General features: G+C 32.8%; 1 protein-coding gene across 3 annotated transcripts; it reads left to right on the forward strand.

Annotated features, from left to right (window-relative positions):
- Positions 1 to 230: 230 nt before the first annotated feature.
- Positions 231 to 20,752, forward strand: LOC106063924 (nuclear receptor subfamily 1 group D member 2-like). 3 transcript variants are annotated; one of them, XM_056044601.1, is made up of 7 exons: positions 231 to 348; positions 3,894 to 4,023; positions 4,756 to 4,897; positions 6,051 to 6,754; positions 8,130 to 8,358; positions 9,323 to 9,544; positions 12,569 to 20,752. In XM_056044601.1, the coding sequence occupies exons 2-7, from the start codon at positions 3,895 to 3,897 to the stop codon at positions 12,823 to 12,825; spliced, it is 1,683 nt and encodes a 560-aa protein (XP_055900576.1). In that variant the 5' UTR covers positions 231 to 348; position 3,894; the 3' UTR covers positions 12,826 to 20,752. The 3 variants fall into 3 exon arrangements, with proteins under 3 accessions (XP_055900576.1, XP_055900574.1, XP_055900575.1); XM_056044599.1 differs by having other exon boundaries at positions 281 to 416; XM_056044600.1 differs by lacking the exon at positions 231 to 348 and adding an exon at positions 625 to 820.
- Positions 20,753 to 21,077: the final 325 nt, after the last annotated feature.

A 21,077-nucleotide genomic window follows, 5' to 3' on the forward strand; every position in this document is an offset into this window, starting at 1 on the left:
ATGTTTCCAAATATAGCATGATCATTTACTTCCATGATAGAAAATGTGGGCCATAATGTGTTTCAAATTGATATTATGTTTTGTTTTTTTTTAAAATATGAATGAAATTTAACCCTAGCAGTTAATCGCATAGACCTATTTAAAATAATATATGTCAGGAGCGGTGGAGCGGAACGTTCGGCTAGACCAAGTTAACCTACATAACTGTTATAAACACGCTACGGTTTGACGGTAGCCAAGACTGGCTAAGCCTGGTTAAATCTTTTTAGTCTTGCATTGTGTAACAGATACAAAACAGAGTCTATACAAAACTGTCAGAAAGATTAAAATAGTTCACTTGGAAACTATGTTTGGATTTAACCGAGGAATTAGATCTATTATCTGAAAATATATAGATCTATATCTCTTGTCTTAATGTATGTAGATCTAGTGGTTCTAGTTAAATCTCTAAAATTAGATTCGTAATCCTAGATTTGTTTTAATTAATAGATCTAGATTTTTAGTAATGGTATATGAACAACAGATCAATATAGGTAGACTTATATAGGCTAGTTCTTTTGAATCTCGTCTAGAAAGGGAAGGAACTCTAAAATAATATTTTTTATTGACAATTTATAAACAAGGTCTTTACGTGACGTCAAAAACAGTGGCCACCAGCAACAGCCCGATTTGGGATAGACTAGAGTCTAGAGAATCTTGGCGTCTTGAATAAATTATAAGAAATAGACATCTAATTAAACCTGTTTATAAAATACATTCACATCCTGTTATAGATATTCTAACTCTAGATTAGTCTAGATCTATTAGAAAATAATTAAATGTAGGTCGACTCTACTCTAGTCTAAGTCTAAGTTTTAACTCTAATTACTAAATTAGTCTAATACTCTAACTCTAAGTTAGTGAGTCTATTATCATTAAGTCTATACTAATTATCTAATACTCTGTCTCTATTATTACTCTAGTCTCTACTCAGTATTCTGGTGTCTCTGGTCTGTAACTGACTAGATTCTAGATCTAACTCTAATCTTTGACTCTCTGTCTCTAGCTACTCTACTCTAATTAGTCTAATTAAGAATTAAGTCTAATAGAGTCTAACTCTAGAGTCTTAGTAGAGTCTAACTCTGTCAGACTACTCTTTATAACTCGGTTTCTACTTTAGTACTACTAGATCTACTACTAGAACTTCTAGTCTAAAAAAAGTCAGTCTAAAAATTCTGAATAATTCAATAATTTGAATTGGTCTGAAGACAGTGAAGTGAATTCATATTTAATTTGATAAATTTAATGCTTTTGAAATAATGAATTTGAATGTTATCAAAGTGAAAGTCAACTGAAAGTAGCCAAAACAAAGACAACTCAAAGGTAGACTAGAATGACTAGAAGTAGATTTAGAGTTTTAGACTTAGTCGTCTTAGTGTCACTTAGATCTAGATAATCATCAATGATCATGCATGTCATGATCATCATCTCTGTAAAAATAAAAAAACCACCCTAAGCCTTTTACATAGATTATAGATAGATCTAATTCTAGATCTAGATCTATTTAACTTATTTCTTATTTTTAATTTTAGTGTTTAGACTAGATGATTGATCTAGACATCTAGAATCTATATATAATAGATTCTAGAATCTACATAAAACATCTAATAGATCTAGATCTTTTATTCTTTAATAATCATTATTATAGTAAGTATATATATGTAGATATACATCTAATAATAGATTCTAGATGGTATTGATAGATTTTTATAGATCATCTCATGACATTTTGACTATTGACTATAGATGATATTCAATGATTCAATAATATTCAATTCGTGTTTCATCATTATTCTAAAACTAAAACACTAAACCATCTTGAATCTAGAGTGTCTAGACTCTAGTTTGATATATATCTAGAATCTATGTCTAGTTTACTGTTTTACATTAGATCATTGATTCATTGTAAATTATATCTAGATTTAGCTAAACATCATTCTCATTCAAGACTGTCACTGTAGATATGTGGATTTCTAAGTCTAGATAATCTAGATCTATATCAAAATTATGTAAATCTAGATCTAAGTCTAGATTTAGATCTTGTAATAGTCAATATTAGATCTACATTGTATGCATACTAGTCTACTGACTAGAAGTAGATCTAGAATCTAGATCTATATATATTTAAATAAGATATCTATTTTTGACTTCTTCTTTCTCGTTCTCATTATTATGTTGGAGCGTTCAGATGACTAGACCAATATATGAGATGAACTGTGCAGTGGTTTCCAATTCAGGGAGCTATCCATATAGTTTTCTTACTATGGGGTTTTTTGGGGCCAGTGTCTTGATCTGGCCTCTTGGTAAAGAATGCAGTTTTGAAGGACATGACCAGCATTGTGACACTCCACGTGGGAAGATTCAATTGGTTCCAATTTTCAGCTTCCGGAACATATGTTGTCTCATTCTGTTGTGTCCAGTTCTGAGTTGAAAGATTAGACGTTGATCTTGTCGGGATAGCTTATAATAGGTTGTGTCATTTTCTTGTGATTTGGATGAGAGCTTGACATGTCTCATTTATTTTATTCACTATTACTTTCTTCATTTCTTCTGGATAGAATGCAATACATGTTTTATTGTGTGTTAGTTCTCCCACACTTGGCGAGTATGTCAGCATTCTCATATCCTTCTAGTTCTATATGTCCTGTTATCCATTTAATAACAGTTTTTTTTTTCTGTTGTTGTTGAGCTTTATAAGTGCTGTCCTGAGTGGTTTCATATAGGAGGAATCAGAGTTTTCCTAGCAATGGAGGATTGTTTTTGCATCGGTTAGTTTTGACTGTCTGTCCTGTTTTTCTTAAAATGTCCTGGCATAATAGCCAATGTCTTGCATTTACCTTTTGATTAATAACTTCAAAAATACTGCTTTCTGCTTTTCCTTCTTTGTTGCATTACAGGTTTCAGTGTTTAATGCATGAGTAGTGCTGCCATCTTGTCATATTATTTTTCTCTAATATTTCAATTATTGTATGTAATGTGTTATTTTTTTCTTCTAAATTTAGCTTTAATCTTAGTGTACATCTGCCTCTTAAAGTCTTACACCCATGTCTCCCGACGAATATGTGATCATTTGGTTTTGGGTTATTCTTTCTTTTAAAATCAATGTTTCTCTTATGTTACTGATAGTCATTCCTTTTCCATGGGAAATAACCATATATATAAGGTCACTGTTGATCTCTATATATGTAAGCTTTGAAGTAGTATTTATTTTAATGTTATATTTAGGTGCCTTGTCATTTTATTGTAGGTCTCTTTTGTGTTATCTTTTTTTTTTTTTGGAAGGGCAATGTTCATTTAAAAATGGTAGGGACATGTTTATTTAAAAATGGTAGGAACATGTTCATTTAAAAATGGTAGGGACATGTTCATTTAAAAATTGGTAAGGACATGTTCATTTAAAAATTGTGTTCATTTAAAAATTGTAAGGACATGTTCATTTAAAAATGGTAGGGACATGTTCATTTAAAAATGTCTTCTTGAACTTTTTCTATTCTCCTAATCATCGACAAGTCTTTGGTTTTCATGAAATATATTCAATTACTTTACCTGCCGTTGTTTCAACCAATCCCTTTCCTAAGTTGTTACTACTATAGAATTTGGCGTAATTCTTTGTCTTGAGAATGTTAAAGTCTTCTCATCTGACTTCTTTGAGTCTCTTGGAAGAGAAAAAAAAATCACATCTGTCTACACTTAAATTTATTTCCATGGTAACCAGATGTAATTTCTAAACCATGATGCTAGTAGAGAAAGAAACTTCCGTTACTTTATTACATGAACTAGTTATGACCTCTTATCTAATTATAAAAATATACTTAAGCTTTTAAAGTCATCTTTTGACAAAATGTATATTTCAGAATGCGTGGCAAAAGGCGCCCTCCAGAGGATCGTGTTTCTAGTGTTGCTGGGCCACTTCCTCCATGCAGAGTTTGTGGAGAGCCAGCGGCTGGTTTTCATTATGGAGCTAATACATGTGAAGCTTGCAAGGTTAAAACCTGCTTTTTTTTTTCCTTGGTTTTGAACAGGAAGGGTCCCGGGTTCAAATCTCTGTGCAGACTTGGATTTTTAATTTTGGGATTTTAGAATGCTCTTGAGTCCACCCAACTCTGATGGGTACCCTACATTAGTTATTGAATGTAAAGGCTTTTGGTTATTGTGCTGGTAACATGACACCTTAGTAAATATTTGGCCATTTAAAACAGATGACCTTTTACATCATCTGCCCTACAGATCACAAGGTTTGAAAGGGCTACTTTTTCTCTTTTATTATTATAGCTTTTATATAGCGCTACTTTCATGCTTATAGCCTGCTCAGAGCGCTTTTGGTCCAATCTCATTTGTGGACCAGTGGCCTTTAGGCGCTCAGTAAACACAACTCTGCCCGAGTCGGGTGTCGAACCTCGAGCCCCCTTCTAGGTAGCCTAGCCAAGTTCAAGTGCACTTGGCCTCTCGACCATGCTTCTCACATATTATATTAGCTTTAATATTAGCTTTAAATATATATATGTTAGTTTTGAATATATAAACCTTTTTTTATTTCTTCTTGCATTTTTTTTTAGGACATTGATTTATTTTTAAGAGGAAATTTTAATATTGGGGTCAAGCATTTGAGTTATTATTAATTTTTTTAATTTGATTATCCATTATACCAATCCCATAACTGTATTTGAATATAATGTTATAATTTAAACTATTTGTTTTAATCTCTCCTGTTAATAGGGTTTCTTCAGGCGAAGTTTGCTGAGAAATGGTGAATATGTTTGCATTGGAAATGAAAATTGCGCCATAAGTTCAAACAGAAGAAAGAGCTGTCCCAAGTGCCGTTATCTTAAATGTCTCAATGTAGGCATGTCCAAAGATGGTAAGAGACTTAGAACGGCAAGGTAACTGCTGTTCTAAAGGTTTTTAAAAAAGAGGATTTGACATAATTTAGTGCTAGTTGAAGTTGAAACAGTAAAAAAAAAGTTGTTTTTTCTTTTATATGTTCCGGATGTTCCTCCACAGTTGAAGATTGTTACACCTTAACATAAAGGTTCCACAGTACTACAAGGAATTTTGGTAGGCAGAGCTTGACAATTGAGGCAACAGTCTAGAGCATATCCCACATGACCAGGCAGTCAACCTGGTCTGGTGCATTTTAAAAAGAAAAACTACACTTTTCACTATAGTGTATTTAAGTTTGCAGCAACAATGAAACTAAATAAATGAACTTTTATATGTACAGTCCATCATCCTTAAAGCTTTGGGATAATGTGGACTAGAGTTGCTATTAGTTAGTTACTTGTTTTTATTGTTGAGATGCCTATCAAATTAAACAAAATTTAGAAAGTATGTAAATTTTAATACTAGATAGCAAACTGTTAATAAAATCTAAAATGTTTAATATTGTATCAACTATTCTGCAATGATTGCTTAGACAATATTAGACTTTTTAAAAATATCTATGTCAATTCTTGCATAATCATTAATAAATAGCTTTAAAAAAGAAGTTAAGTTCCCCTTTCAGATCTTGCGATCTATGAGGCCGATGATGTAAAGGTCATCTGTTTCTGTGGGCCACAGTTAACGAGGATGCCATCTGGCCAGCACAATGACCAACTGCCATTTCTTTTCCCCAACTAATATCAGGTACCCATAAGAGCTGGGTGGACTCAGAGCCGCCCTAAGATCCCTAAATTGAAAATCCCAGTCTTAACCAGGATTTGAACCCGGGATCCCCGGTTAGGAAGCCAAGCCCTTTACCACTCAGGCACCATATGTCCAATTAATAGCTTTGATCCCAATGTCAACACTTAGTGAAGCGTTTCAAATTGAGTGCCTTATTTGATATAATTATATAGCTATGCTTTTGACTAGTAATGCTGATTCTGAGAATATTTTATACCAAATTTATTTAATTATATACTCATTTTGTTTCATTAAAAAGTTAATATTATATTAATTCTTTTTTTTTTTTTTTTCAAATTTCTGTTTGAGAAAATTTTGCCAAAAAATATTTCTCTTTTTTTTTCCAGCCATAAAGACTGGTCGTTACACCTACATGAAAAGAACACAAGATACTATAGAAATTAAGCAGCTTACTGTTACCCAGTGTAGTGACAGTTCAATGGAGCAGAGCTCATCTAGTAGTCTATCCAACAACTTATCCAACAGTTCCAATGCTTTAAATAGTGGAGACAGTTCAACATCTCAGATGTTTTCTGCAGAGCCTCTGGAGGCTAGTGAACGTAAGAAAGATGACAATGTTTCCAGTCCACGTTTAGACTCAATAGTCAAAGATGTGATGCTAATAGAGTCCTCAACATGGACTGATACACCACCCAGTGATGATCCTGAGCCTTGGGCTTCTACATCACAGGGTAGTGAGCTTACTTTAGACTTGTTGCAGGACTTTCATGAAGATCAAGGGATCTCACATGTGACCCTTTCAGACCCTACTGAATTTCAACCCAAATCTCAGGAATCTGAACTGTTGGCTCTGTGCTCTGCAGACTGTCAAACTATGTCACAAGGGGAATGTTTGGGTCCATCTAGTCAGATGAGAGAGACATTGACGGACCTCCTGATGGAGGGCGAACCAGAAACAACATGGCTGAAGTATAGTCAGAGTGAACTGGACGAATTTGTTAAAGTTTTGGTCTCTAGTCACAAGGAATTAGTCAAAGATCTAAATTTGGTTCCAGATGAAGAACTTGAGAAAAGAACTAAAGAATGCAAAGTAAAGAAACATTTTTTAATTTTATTTCATACTTTAAAAAAAAAAATAATTTCTAGCATCTTCTTTTTTCTTGTTTATCTTTTTACCAATTTGTTTTTTTTACTAGCCATATTTATTTTACCTGATTTAATTTCCACCTTTAATATCAATAAGATTTTTTTTTACAAATGTTCTTTATAATTTTGACTGGTATATTATCAAGATCTATTACAGATTTAAATAGTTATAAAAATATATATTGTGTACATTAAGCTAAAATTATATTACTAGAATCTTTCATTATATTTCTCTTGAGTTAATGTACATACATATATGTGCTTTTTAAAATAGCCAAAAATCTAGTTTTTCACACATTTTAAAATACTTATTACCAGTATATGTTTTGAAGTATTGCAAGCCATCCAATAAAAAAAATATTGCCTCTGGTATGTAGTGATACTCTCTGTATTAGATTGATGCCCCAGCCAGTGCAGCTTTTGAGCAGTACTCATTGCCTGCATGCCATCCATATTGGCATTTTTCAGAATAATATTTGATACATTGTCTTGGCATTTAATGCCCACATTGTACTCAGCACCATTGGGAGAAACATTTTAGTTTTTAGATGTTTACAATACAGAGCATTGAGCCTCTGTTGTATTGAAAACACTGAGACAATCCAACAGGAATATTTTATATAAACTATATAAGGCAAGTAAAGTTAAGTATGTAGGCAAATATTTTCTTTTTATATTTTTTTTTCTGATGCACAGTAAATGTGTTTTTCAATTCCTACTATTAGATGGAACTTTCTTCATGGGTAAAGCCCCCCTTTCAGACCTTGCGATCCATAGGGAGATAATGTTATGATCATCTGTTTCTTCATGGGTCCATGGTAGATAAAAGCTCACTGAAAGTCTTGAAATTCCCCAAACTGGCTTCAAAGTTGATAGAGTGCTGTTCTAAAAATGTAGATAGTGTGATTTTGATCCCCATAGTAAAGTAGTTAAAGTTCCCCTTTCAGACCTAGTGATCTATAGGGCAGAAGATGTTAAGTTCATCTGTTTCTTTGGCCTGGTTAACGAGAAAGGTGCATGTGGCCAGCACAATGACTACCTGCCTTTACTTTCCCCAACTAAAGTCAGGTACCCATTAGAGTTGGGTGGACATAGGGTTACCCTAAAAATCCCAAAATTTAAAATCCCCATCCTGGCCATTTTTTTTTCCTACCAGATTCGATTCATTCCAATTCATTCTGATTTGATCAGATTCAATCCGTATCTGAGTCAATCAGATCCCATCCAATCAGATTCTATTAGAATGTGAAGTAGGATTTGATTTAAAAAACAAAAAAAAAACAACACTTTTTTTGATATTACTTTGTTTTTTATTTTAGGAAAAATGTCAGCTTCAGACAGAAATATTTGGACATTTAGGTAAAATTGACATTGATGAGCATGAACATATCTACAACACCACTGGGATAGATGTAGATGGACGGATGGATGACATCATATACTGCTCATCAAAGATGGACTCAGACATCAGGGATCTGATTGCATTCATGAAGCGGATCCCAGGATTCAAAGAGCTCAGCGTACCGGATCAAACTGAGCTTGTCAAAGGTAACCTTTAGAATGACTTCCTTCTTCCAGATTAGTTTTTGTTATTATTCAGAAACAAAAAAAAAAAAAAAAATCTTAGGAAAAAATAAAGTGACAGGGTGAAAACAATAAGTTGATGTTTTGGAACTCTTCCTGTCATATCCCTCAGATTATAAGTTCCTGGAAATTTCCTTCTGTACAGCTCCTAATTCAGTGTTTTAGGGTTAATTTCCTAAATAATAGAGAATGAAAATTATTGATGAAAGTGTTTGTTAGCCTATAATTTAATTTCTTAAACTTACTTGGAATGAGTAAAAGAATGATGAAAATTTGTTAGAGATTAGTGAGGGCGAATGAGAGTGCAGTGAGGGCAGTTGACAGTGTTGTGAGGGAAGTTGACAGTGTTTTGAAAGCAGCTGACAGTGCAGTGTGGGAAGTTGACAGTGCAGTGAGGGCAATTGACAGTGCTGTGCAGAGAGGGCAGTTGACAGTGCAGTGAGGGCAGTTGACAATGCAGTGAAGACTGTTGACAATGCTGTGAAGACATATGACAGTGCAGTAAGGGCAGTTGACAGTGCAGTGCAGTGAGGGCAGTTGACAGAGTAGTGAGGCCAGCTGACATTGTGGGATGTCAAAAATAGAAAATAAATTTATTCTTATGAAAGAGCTCTCTTGGTGATCTTATTTAGTTACTGCTGGAGGGGAGAACAATAGTTGCATGAAAACTAGTCTACATTTTTTAAATATTAATTAAAGAAGAGCTGTAACAGAATTAAAAGCTTACGAATTCAAATAAGAACAAAACAAAATAATAGTTATTATATAAATTTTATTTAAATAGGGTTAAAGAGTTGAAGATGAAAAAGTTAAAGTTACATGGATAGATTAGTTCTAAGGCTTTTTTTTAATCCGGTTTAGAGGTTTACTTGGTATCTCATACTTTGTTTTAAAAACTGTTTCAATTTTATCTCTACCTATTTCTTAGGCTGTGTCTATGAAATATTTTTCTTGGGATACTACAGAGGTTACAGCAGCAAGGACTACATTGCAGTGGAGTCCAACAGGTCCTACTGTTACCATCAAATGACTTATTTCCATTCAAAGGAGCTGATAGATAAAATATTCAGACTCACCAATCAGATTCAACAGCTGAAGCTCAATTTTGAATCTGTGGTTCTTCTTAAAGTGGTCTGCATTTTTTTTCCTGGTAAGTTTTAATGTCCGTTTTATTGCTAGGTACTAATTCTGCTGTTCTATATTTAACTTATCAACATTTTACGCTTGTGTATTTGGAAGTGTATGATTCAATTTCAACTTGTTTGGAGATACTGTTATATTGAACCATGGATTCCTCCTAATCCAGCTTAGGCAAACCCTAATACTACTGCAGCCCAACATAACCAAAATTCTGCATGGAAGTGCTAAACAAATGAAGAAAACAGCACACTATTTTTCCTTGGCAGCCAAAGATTATGTTGTCCAGCAGCAAAAATCTGGCTAGAAAAAGAACCATGGCTTTTGTTATATTGAACCATGGATATTGTTTCAACATGGTGATCTGAATTTCTTCAGTGAGGGATTGTTTTCTCAATATGTTTTTTCTTTTTCAAACATAGCTTTGATTTATTGTGTAATTTTCTTCATAACGAAATATGGCCTACTTTGTAAAAATGTGCTAAACAATCAGTGACTGAGACATTTTAAATGCAGTGAATTATTTTTCTGTTTTTGTGGCTTTAGAGTACCTTTTTTTTTTCAACTGGATGTTGTTGTTTTTTATGCACATAATGATCTACTGAGGCTTACATCTGTGATATCTGACATGAATGGATGAGTTTGGAAACAAGATTATAATATTGCTTTTGAAATGGTTTAATTCTGCTTTTTAATTATTACCCCAAAAAATTGACACAAGATTATCTCCCTGCAATAAGGACAATTTACTTCACTTAATGGTACTGATGATAAGATGATTCTATTCAATGGAATGGAAAGCAGTTTCCTTCTTTTTCTTTGGGTCTGTTTGTTTAAAACTAAAATACTACTGTGACAACTTTTGCAGCTGTTGTCCATGAGCTAAGCATATTATTTACAGTCCCCTGCTCTGTGTGAAAGGTCCATAACTGAAACAAAAATTTTAAGAGTCCATCCATTAGTCATTGGTTTTTATTTTATAATTCCCTTTGCTTGGACAAATTCCCTAGTGCCATTAGAGCATGATATGGTTTGCATGAATCAGCCAGGAAAACCAATGACTTAGCAGAGTCTCTAATTAACATGAATGATTAGTTTAACACATGGATACATGTAAGATATAAATATCTTATTTTTTGAGGGAATATCTGTAATTAATAAGATAAGATAGTTCAATTGCAATAAAAAAAAATCTGTTATTGGTAACCCTTTTGCTGCTACTGTGTCCTCATTGGCAGTTGTTAGGATACTGACTTGACATCAGTTTTGTCAGAGTCAAATTTGTTGGTTTGTTCTAGCCACATAAACCCTTGGTGCTCATTGGTTCCTTTCTTATTGAGCCTGTAGATTATTAATTCAAGTCTAATTGACATGCTTATATGATTCTATCACTAAATAAAACTTAAATGTGCAGAATGTTAGTTTCATTATGTAATCAAAGTCACCAGCAGGTGTTCTATCTTTTTTAAAACAAACCTGCACTCTATAAGAGGGTAGAGCTCTCCTCAGCTGGGAAATCAGTTTATTGTTTACCTCTTATGTGTTTCCTTCTCAGTTGGAGTGCCACAGGATTTAATTAGGGCCAAGTATATTCACACCTGGCTCTCTGATGAATCCAATCTCGTGGGAGTCAAAGAATGTTATCTTGATAACCCTTAGAACAAATACATAGATTTAAATTTCAGTCATAACTTGACTGATTGCCATGTTTGCTGATACTTAACTTCTTGACCAATTGTATTTCATCTGCTCAGTTTTGTTATCATTGTACATTTAATAAGTGCTTCAAGGACATTTTTTTTGTAGCTTGAGACTTGTCAGTATTTCGTGTTGAACTATTTAAAGAGCATTTTTTATATATGTTAGTTTGAATTAGTCAAATTAATTCTGCGTCTGCAAAACAAAATCTGAACTTTCTTGTGCAGTTGGAAGTTAGTCAAATTAATTCTTGACACGACGTGGCCTAAATTGTGCCGATGTGCCAAAAATACAAATACAAATTAATTCTGTATGTTTAAAACAAAATTTGAATTTTATTGTGCAGTTGGAAGTTAGTCAAATAATTCTGTATCTGTAAAACAAAAGCTGAATTCTCATGTGCATGCTTAATGAACTTTGGTACAGATGTATTTATCACAGTCCTACTAGTTGATATATATGCAAGTGCTTTCATTCAATACAAGTGGACACAAAACAACAACTCTCTATTTGAATTTGATTTATTTTAAATGGTAGAACTTATTTACAAATACCAAAACATTTTAGAAACACTCGAGTACAAAGTCTATGAAAGAGACTGTCCAAAAATTCAATTCCAGCTGAGCCAACCAATAATGTGACTTTCTCCTAGTTCAGTGTCTCTCTTGTAACTTATCCATCATATGTTTTTCTCCTAAGATGTGTATCTTTTTCCAGTTCCCCCCCCCCCTCTCATATTGGTGGTCAAGCAGTTTGGTGTCTTCACATTTTATGAGTCATAACAAAACATCACATGCATCATTAGATTTACTGACATATGACTTAGACACGGCCTGTTCAAAACTTATTTAAATTAGTTTGCAATTTTAGCTCTCATTTTATGTTTGCTATGTTATCATCACAACATTAGCTCCAGCTGGCCTAACATGCCTAGTGTGCAGCTAAACATTCTGGGCTCACATAGGTTTCACTATCCGCATGAGGAGATACAAAACAACAGTGGCATAGCTCTCAGCCCCCTGGATGATAAAAGTGGTTTTCATTGAACCATGATAGACAAACTATATATATACGTTTTTAAAAATTTATTGCTAAGCAAAGAGGAGTTAAGCAGCCCACAGAAATTTTTGCCTGAAAAAGTATAGATTTCATGCGAGACCAATAGCTTTTCAAATTTAATTTCTGTGGTGATGTTTAGTTACTGGTTAAAAATTTGTCTTTGTTTTAATTTAATAAATTTTGCTGGTTTGTAAAAAACAAAGTTCTTTCTATTTAAAAAAAAACAACTTAAATTTTTGTTACTGGTTATTATTGAATGTATATTTTGTCTTTCCATTAGATCGGGTGAACATCTCCAGGTATGATCACATTGAAAGGATTCACCACAAGGTCATACAAGCTCTCTTAATGTTACTGAAAAAGCAACACTCAGGCAAGTATTTGAAAGTCTTTGCCAAAATCATCTCTATCCTGACCTCGCTTCGTAGCTTGGTTTTGGAATGTCGTCAGCTCTGGGATGAATTGAATTTCGAGAGATACAAAGAAGTGGCGAATAAACCTATCCTGGCAGAACTCTTTAAAGGAAGCACCTATTAACCAGCTTGGAAGGAGAAATGACAAATTTTCAGCTATGGATTAATGACTTTGCCTGCTTTGTGTTTCAGGCAATTATTGAAATCTGATTCTGATGTTCTGTATCTGAATTTAAGATATTTGAAATGGTATGACAAGGATTACCTTGGTCACCCTCTTAGATCAGAGTTCTAAGTAAACCTGTTGACTTCTAGGATTAGCTATCCCAAGAGTTAGTGCCTATTATCCATGCACAAGGCTTGAACCTTCAACTTGCTTACTGCTAGTTCTGTGGTGTCTCTTTCTTCATTGTGATATAGAGAAATGAGGATGTTGGTTATTCATATTCACATCACAATTATAGCGACTTTAATTTGCGTTATAGCATTATAAAGCTGTGATTTGGTAATTTATTGAACTAAAGGGTTACAGCTGTTAACAAAGCTCAACTACATAGAGTCCATGTTCAGGACATTTTGCTAATAGCTTAAATATGTTAATTTTTTTTTTGTGTAAGCAGCAAATAGTGTATCTCACTAGTAACTTTTTCGTTCAGTTAAAGTTTTGCTGGAGCTGTTGGGACCAGATTTTGCGATGTTACTTGTAGAAATTAGTGTACATGTTTTATCCAATGTGAAGAAACTTTGAGTCCTCTTTGAAATCTCTTTGATTACCGGTACTCAAGATTACACAAAACATCCCTTTTTGGTGTCTAGATGTATTTATGTCAAATAGTAATTCACAAGCTTATAATAGGCTACAACTAGTCTTGTATGAATATGTCTAGTCTCTTCTTCAGACCTGAAGACAAGTTTTATATTTTTAAAATTTTAATAGTAGATCAATTGCATATTATAACTAGTTGCTTTTAGCATCTTGAACCTAGATAGAGTGGTAAGTGTAGATTTAATAATCCTGATGTACTCAGCCTGGACTAGCCACACTAGTCACCATCACATTGGACATTTAGGTCGTTTGCAGTTTGTATAGCATGACTGCCTGGTCATGTGACATGCACTTCAGACTGTTGTAACGATGGTCCCGAGCTTGAATCCAGCTCATCGTCACCCCCTGTTGTCCTGCGCCATGTTTAGGCTTGGACGTAATAATCTTCATTTCTGAAGAAACGCTCAACACTTGAAAAACAAGGAAACAAGCGTAGCATTATCCAAAGTCTGTACCTGCTACAAATGTAATGTGTCTACACTTGATATTGTACAGATTTGAATATAGTAACTAACATTTCAAGATATTTGATTGTGTTAAAAATACAATTTGCCTTTTTGTCTACAATATTTTTCACATAAATTCACACATAAGTATAAAGCTTTCATTATATTGTGCCATATTTTTTTATGTTTTAAAGACATTTTTACTATATACATATATATGTAAATATATATTTATACATTTACATGATCATTATTTTCATCACCGTATTGTACAAGTCAATGTAATATCCTGTATGCACTAATATGTATCTGAATGTATTCTGGTGCTTATATTCAATAATGCTGGACCAAAGGTTGTGTCTAAGAAATGGAGCAGGAGGTCATTAAATGAACACTTAGTATCCTGTCACCAGTTAACAAAAACACAGTTGAGTACATTTTATATTTACACCCCTTATTAAAGTGTATCCATATCAACATATTTAATCTTACTTTTGAATTAGTAATAAGAGTGGACATTTCTTGTGGTTTAAAATACTGATTATTCTTTATGCTAATATATATATATATATATATATATATATATTTTTTTTTTTTTTTTTTTGCAAAAAGCTTTTATTTTGACCTCTAAAGAAACACTTTGCAACTTTTGGTCCATTTGTTGTTCATGTTCTTCTAATTATAAACTTAAGGGTTTCAGGCTCTCTATGTTTTCTGTTGATTTGTTGTGAAAAAAAATGACTGGCGTAAGTATGTACATATAATTACAATGATTTCTGTTTTAAAATTGGCAGCTTATTGTAAACCACATTGATCACAAGCCATTATAAGCAAGTCCATAAGATGTATTTCTTGTTTTGTTTTGTTTCCTGACTTGTTATATTATGAATTCCAAACCCAAAGACATGTCAAAGAAAGAAGAGAAATAGATATATGATGACAAATATCTGTTTAAAAAAATGGACTTGATTGTAGATTATTTATTGTAACTTGGGTTTAAAGAAATAAAACTTAGAATATATTCTTTAAAAAATTTCTCTGCAGTGCAATAGATGTAAGATTTGAAATGAGGTCATTGGTTGGGCACTTTGTAAATTGATGAGTTTCTGAAGAGATGTTGAGCTAATTAATAGAGAGGAGAGCAAAGCTGTGAAAAACAATTTAATTCTTGTTGAAATAGTCTCATTAATGCTTTCTTCTAGAATCATAAAATTCTGTTATTACTCATGTTTTCATTGCTAGTTTGCTGCCCTTACTATTTACCTATAGCCTCTTCCCTCTGCCTTTCTACCCCCCCCCCCTTACCCCCCCCCCCCCCCCCCCCCGCCTCTTCAATAGCCCCCTGCCTCAGAAGATCTTTACTATTACTAGCCCATATCTTTCTTGCATTATTGATACTTCCACTTTTTTAAAATTTGCGTTTTGTTGCATAAATTGGCTTCTCACAATGATCTTAAATTACCAGACTTGTGGCTAGTATGAATAGTATGTAGCTCAAGATTCTAAAACCATTTCTGCTCTGCTGGCCTAGCCAAAAATAAAAAGCATTAAAAATCTCAGAACTATCACTTTACCCTGTTTGCTTTTCTATCACTAAAATGTCTAGAACCATTACTGTTCACCTTGAGTTCCCTGCACTGAAAACTCTAGAACTCTTGTTTCAGTCCTAGTTCCTTATTGCTCAAGTTTTAGAACCATTGCTATTCACAAGAGTATAAATCTATAAAAAAGAAGAAAAAAAAAAGAAACCTAAAAAAAAACTATTTCAATCAATTCTAAAGGTACACAGTTAATGCAATCTGTATGCAGCTTGTCTAGTATTAATGGTTTAGGCTAACAGTCTCTGCCAGAATGAACATAATGCTGGCATCAAAGCATCCACTTAACTAATTTAGCAGTCATTAATATTGGGCAGGAATGGCTGGCATTTAGAGTCAGGGAAAGCAAAGGGAGAGAAAAACAATACCCTGCATATATCTTGGGGCAGGTAACTCCTTTTTTTTTTTTAAATCCTTTGAGCAGTAGTCAAAATAAATAAAAAAATTTCTAATGATCTATATGTATTTTTTTTTTTTTTAATCCAATCTACCATTTATTATTTATCAACTGTGTCTTATACATAGAATGGACCTAATGTTTATCAATTTGATACTTATTCTTGTAGGATTTGAAGTGTCATAACAAAAGTCTATGTTTGACTACAATGCAATTCTATTTTTTTCGTAAAATATTTTACTCTCCCTTTCCACGTTTTGTTTCCCTTTTTTTTTCTTGTTAACCTTCCAATAATAATTTAACTTTTTTCTTTTTTTTTTTTTATGTTAATTTTTGTCATTGTCATTTTTCATGACTGCAGTCCATTTTTCTAGACGTTATTTGCTTTGTTAGCTTTCTTCTCTGGTCTTTAACATAAGATACTTCTTTGTGCTCTACTAAAAGTTATTTCACAACCATAATTATCTGCAGTGTTCATTTGGCATTTTTTTTTACTCTTTCTCTCCTAATTGTTGATTTTACCTCATTAAATTAAAAACCAAAAAAAAAAAATTATAAATTTTACTTTGTGTTAAATAAAAAGAGGCATTCCCCTTTAATTCTAGACCAAATAAAACATTTTCTGATGACAAACGAAAACGTTGAAGCAAAATGAAGAATTCTGTCGGAGCGTGGAAAAACGGAGAGAAAGAGTTAAAACTTCTTTTGGTTGATTATTTTATATTTCTTATGTCTTTTATTTCCCTTTCATATGTGCCTTCAGTTTAATATTTCTTGGTTTACTTGCTGCCTTCATTGTTCCTGAGTTCTTTCCTGGCTGAAAACATGGGCCCTAATGTTTCCTGCTTGCTTATCTTTTCCTATGTGCCCCAAAAGCCCCAAAGTAAAGTTTTTCTCTCTTATCAGGTTAAGCTTAATGTTAAATATGTGGAAATACAATGTAAGGGTTATCCCCCCCTCCCTTTATCCCCTCCCTAAAATGCTGGGACACAATTACTACCTCCTAGTCTAAGGCTCAGTTTGTCACATGATGTAAATCAAGTCGCATGATATGATCAGATTACATAATATGAATCAGTAGACACTCAAGGAAACAATTACATGCGAAAAGCTATGTTATTTTGATCTTTTCATGATTTTTGTTTGATGTCATGTCTTTGTATATACAAGACTCAGGTCTGTATAGTTTTTGAGCGCTGGCACTGTATAGCTTTTTAATACTTGACTTCGTATGTGACTTAATATATTATACTAGCAATTAGCAGCTACATTTTGCTATAGTGTAGATTTATACAGTGTTCAGGGTATACTAGATGTGTTGTAGTTCTACTTAAAGGCTGTGATACTTTTCTTATTGATAAAAATATTTGCTTTAAAATGTATTTCTAGATTAAGCACATGCGTTTTGACTTTAAGTCATTCCAATAGTGTTTATGTTTATATAGAGGCCTTTCATGAAATCCATGTCAATGCAGGGATAAAATAATAAAGCACATTGCTATCAAAGCAGATAAAGCTGGACCCATGTGTTTTTTTTGTTTAATAATATAGCCAGAGATTTATTTTTTTTTTGCTTGTCTGATAATTATAGGACTTCCAAATTATATATAGGTCACAACTGGGTCTGAATTATCATGTTTTAAAAAATCCAGAAAATCTTCTGTCTGCCAAAACTTTTTAAATGTCTTAAAATATTTATGTACTTTAAAATGTTAAATCGCTTTTAGAGTATATGTTAGTAAGGCGTAGACAGATGTTTGAGATTATTAATGATGAGGTGTCTGTTTTTCATTATTTTTTGCATGTCACCGCTCAAGTGCAGTCTATCACTGCAGAATGAAGTGCAGTATTTGAGGGCTTTGACACCAATCAGCTCAGTTCTAAATCCTTGTGGAGATTTTGTTTTGATGACATTTTGAGAAAAATTGACCAAAAAAAAACAAAACAACATAGAAAGAAGGCTTGCTTTGAAACTTTGACTTAATAACTCCTATAGCCCATTAGTTGAGTCATACGTTAGCTTTCATGTTTACTGGCACAAGTTTGGACTCTCAAGGAAGATGTATTGATGATATATCATCATCTAATAATAGATTTAATGTTGAAATAATAATAATATAATAATATTATTATCCGTAAGGAAATTTGTCTTACAATTTGTGCATTACACCAAACAAAAAACATTATAACTATAAGTTATGTTTATACAGTTTTGAAATATTTTTACTGGTGACCACATAATTATATATTTTAAATGTAAATAGATTTTATGTTTTGTTTAAGTCACTATGCATTTTGCGTATACCAATTTTGTTTTGTAAATAGCTTACCAGATGTGTTTGTTAGTTTGGAATGGGAAAGAGTAATAAAAGTGTCCATATTTTGGGCCCAGTTTGTTTATCTGGACTTGTGTGTAATGGGAACAGGACTTAAACCTCCCAAAATTTGAATCATCAGGTTTTTAAACTTTAACTTAATGTGAATATTACTTTGGCAACTGTGCCTATAATTAGAATGTTGTATTAACAAATTGTAAGGTTCTTGTTCAAAACTTTTTTTTTTTTTTCAAAATGTCCAAATTAAAGCTGTACAGAGTAAAATAAATGAACATATGGACCAGCCTGGTGCACTTGTTAAGGAAACATTTGTAAGAAATTTTCTTTGCTTCTGTTAAGTAGTTAACAATGATGATAGACTTTGAACCTGACTTTATTTTCTAATAAAGACTGTAGATTCATTAGCAGCAGAATACAGGGTATAGCCTTCGCAGAGTAAACATTGTATCAGCGACAGACTGTTCCCATTTTGTATTGAGAGTTATATGTAAAGTTCATCTTTAGTGGACGGTCATTATTCGTTATTCTTGTATGTATCCATCTTAGCATTCAAGCTCGGCGTCTTGCACCACATTACACCCATACCTTTACTTGCAATCGACTTCTGATAGTTTGTGAGTCAAGTGATAACTCAACAAATGCAGTAGCTAGATGCATCACACTCCATATTGTTGGTCTTGTTGAAAAAAAAAAAGAATGAACTCCATGCATACTTGTATCTGTAGTCACTTAAGAATCATGTGGTTATTGTACACATTTATTTTACACCTTCAACTTTCATACTTATATTTCTTACTTTACATATTGTCTTTTTTTATGTTTCTTAACTATGTGTATAAATAAAAATCTATCTACATCTATAAATATATATATATATAATTATATAAGTATACATTTTTACAAAAACATTTAAAATTATTGTGATATATATAAATTTATATATATATATACATTTTGGACTACAACTTGTTCATTTGTGTGCTCTAAGATTTTGTTGGACTATGACAAATATCTCTTTTTATAGTGTTTGCAATAAACATTCTGTAATTTTATAACATGACTCGTAACCTTTAATACTGCATCTTAAAGATACTTTTTGGTTTTATGAATTTTTACTTTGAAGATATTGATGTACAGTCATTGAAAAGCTAAACCAAAAACAAAAGAGAAGACGCAGAAAGTACTGGCTTTTTATCTCTTCTAGTGTTTTCTATCACTAGTGAAACAAATGGTTTGTTAGTTGTTTAGAATTTGTGAAAATATATTTTTTGGAAATAAAGTTTGTGAACCATTTAAATGAATTTAAGTTGCATGACTTTGCATGCCAAGTAGTTCAGTCACTGAAAGTTAAGGTCTGATGTTGAATAGTGGACTGGAAGACTTTCTGTTTAATTGTATTTACAGTTTGTTAGGGGTCATAACTGAAGTCAAAGCTTTGCCTTTTTGGTTGAGTTAAAAATGGAAGTTTTGACAAATGTAGGACTCTTCCCCCAAGGTACTGGCAATATCAGTTCAATGTAAACATATTTTCTATATTCAGTTGTTTCTTACCCCAAAACAAGTTAATTCAGGTAGTGGCAGGTAGTGTGAAGGCTGACAGTAAAGCTCAGAGTTTTGCATGTATTCAGATGTTTCTTATTTTTACCTCAAAACAAGATAATTCAGGTAGTGTCAGGTAATGTTAAGGCTGGCAGTAAAGTTCAGACTTTTGCATGTATTCAGATGTTTGCCTCCAATATTAAACATTTCTTACTACATGTCATTAGGTATCAACCATGGTCTGGGGGGAGGGGGAAAGGTGTCTGTTTCTTTTGATAAATTTTCCTTTTTGACCAAGCTCAAGAGTATACAGTCAGCTGATGGAATTAAACTTAGAGGCCTTCTAGTCTAGTAAAATTAAAGTTAAGAATAAGTTTTGTACAATTTGTCATGAAAATAGCTGCCTAGTTATATAGTACGCACTATGGATCGTCTTCTCCATGGCTCTGGATTTGAACCTTGCCCATCGATATCCCCGCAGTCCTGCGGGATGTTTGCGGTAGGAAGCAATTTAACTAACACCCCCCCCCCCCCAAAAAAAAAAAGAATATTCCCCAAAACTGTGTCATTTTGTTACATCTGACAAGAATTAATAGGTTTGGCTTTATTAGGTGATATGTACTTATTGAATTAGTATGTTTATGAACTTAGCAGTGTGATTTCTTTGTTGATTTTCAGTCTTTATTTCTATGCATTTTTGAATGAGCTAAAAAACTTCTTTATTCGTTATCATTTCTTGAATTGTATACAAGAAAGATGTATATTTGCTATTTACCCTCTTAGTGATTCTATACAAGATAGATGTATTATCATGTTATTTAGTCATTGAAGCATTACTATCAACTGAATCATGTTAGTCAACTTGTCCTAGTTTATTGTCACTGACCTAAGTAAAATAATAACTATCAATACATTGTTTGTTTAGATTTATTTGCAAAAAAAGTACTAATGTACAGCATACAGTTGCTTAAATTTTTTTTTAAAAATTGACAGATATTAGATCTGGTATGGAACAGTAATAACAGCTGACTAACATGCACACAAATCACTCAATACATTTTGAATGTATAGCTCTTCAAGAGAAACCATTTATGATTGATATGATTGAAAAGCGAATCCTTTTAAAATTCCTCCCATTAGCTTGCAAAAATTCTTCATAGGATCAAAAATACTCTGGTTGGAAACTGGACTTTATCTTACCTTATAAAATACAGACGTTACTTCAAAAAAAGAA

This window comes from Biomphalaria glabrata, chromosome 10 (genome assembly GCF_947242115.1).
Source record: "Biomphalaria glabrata chromosome 10, xgBioGlab47.1, whole genome shotgun sequence".
Lineage (NCBI taxonomy): Eukaryota > Metazoa > Mollusca > Gastropoda > Planorbidae > Biomphalaria > Biomphalaria glabrata.

Excerpts from the sequence above, each read along its gene's own strand:
- LOC106063924 (XM_056044601.1), top strand. The coding sequence starts at position 3,895 with ATGCGTGGCAAAAGGCGCCCTCCAGAGGATCGTGTTTCTAGTGTTGCT. Across the intron at positions 6,755-8,129 it reads AAAGAACTAAAGAATGCAAA|GAAAAATGTCAGCTTCAGAC; the intron begins GTAAAGAAACAT and ends TTTTTATTTTAG. Across the intron at positions 9,545-12,568 it reads GGTCTGCATTTTTTTTCCTG|ATCGGGTGAACATCTCCAGG; the intron begins GTAAGTTTTAAT and ends TCTTTCCATTAG.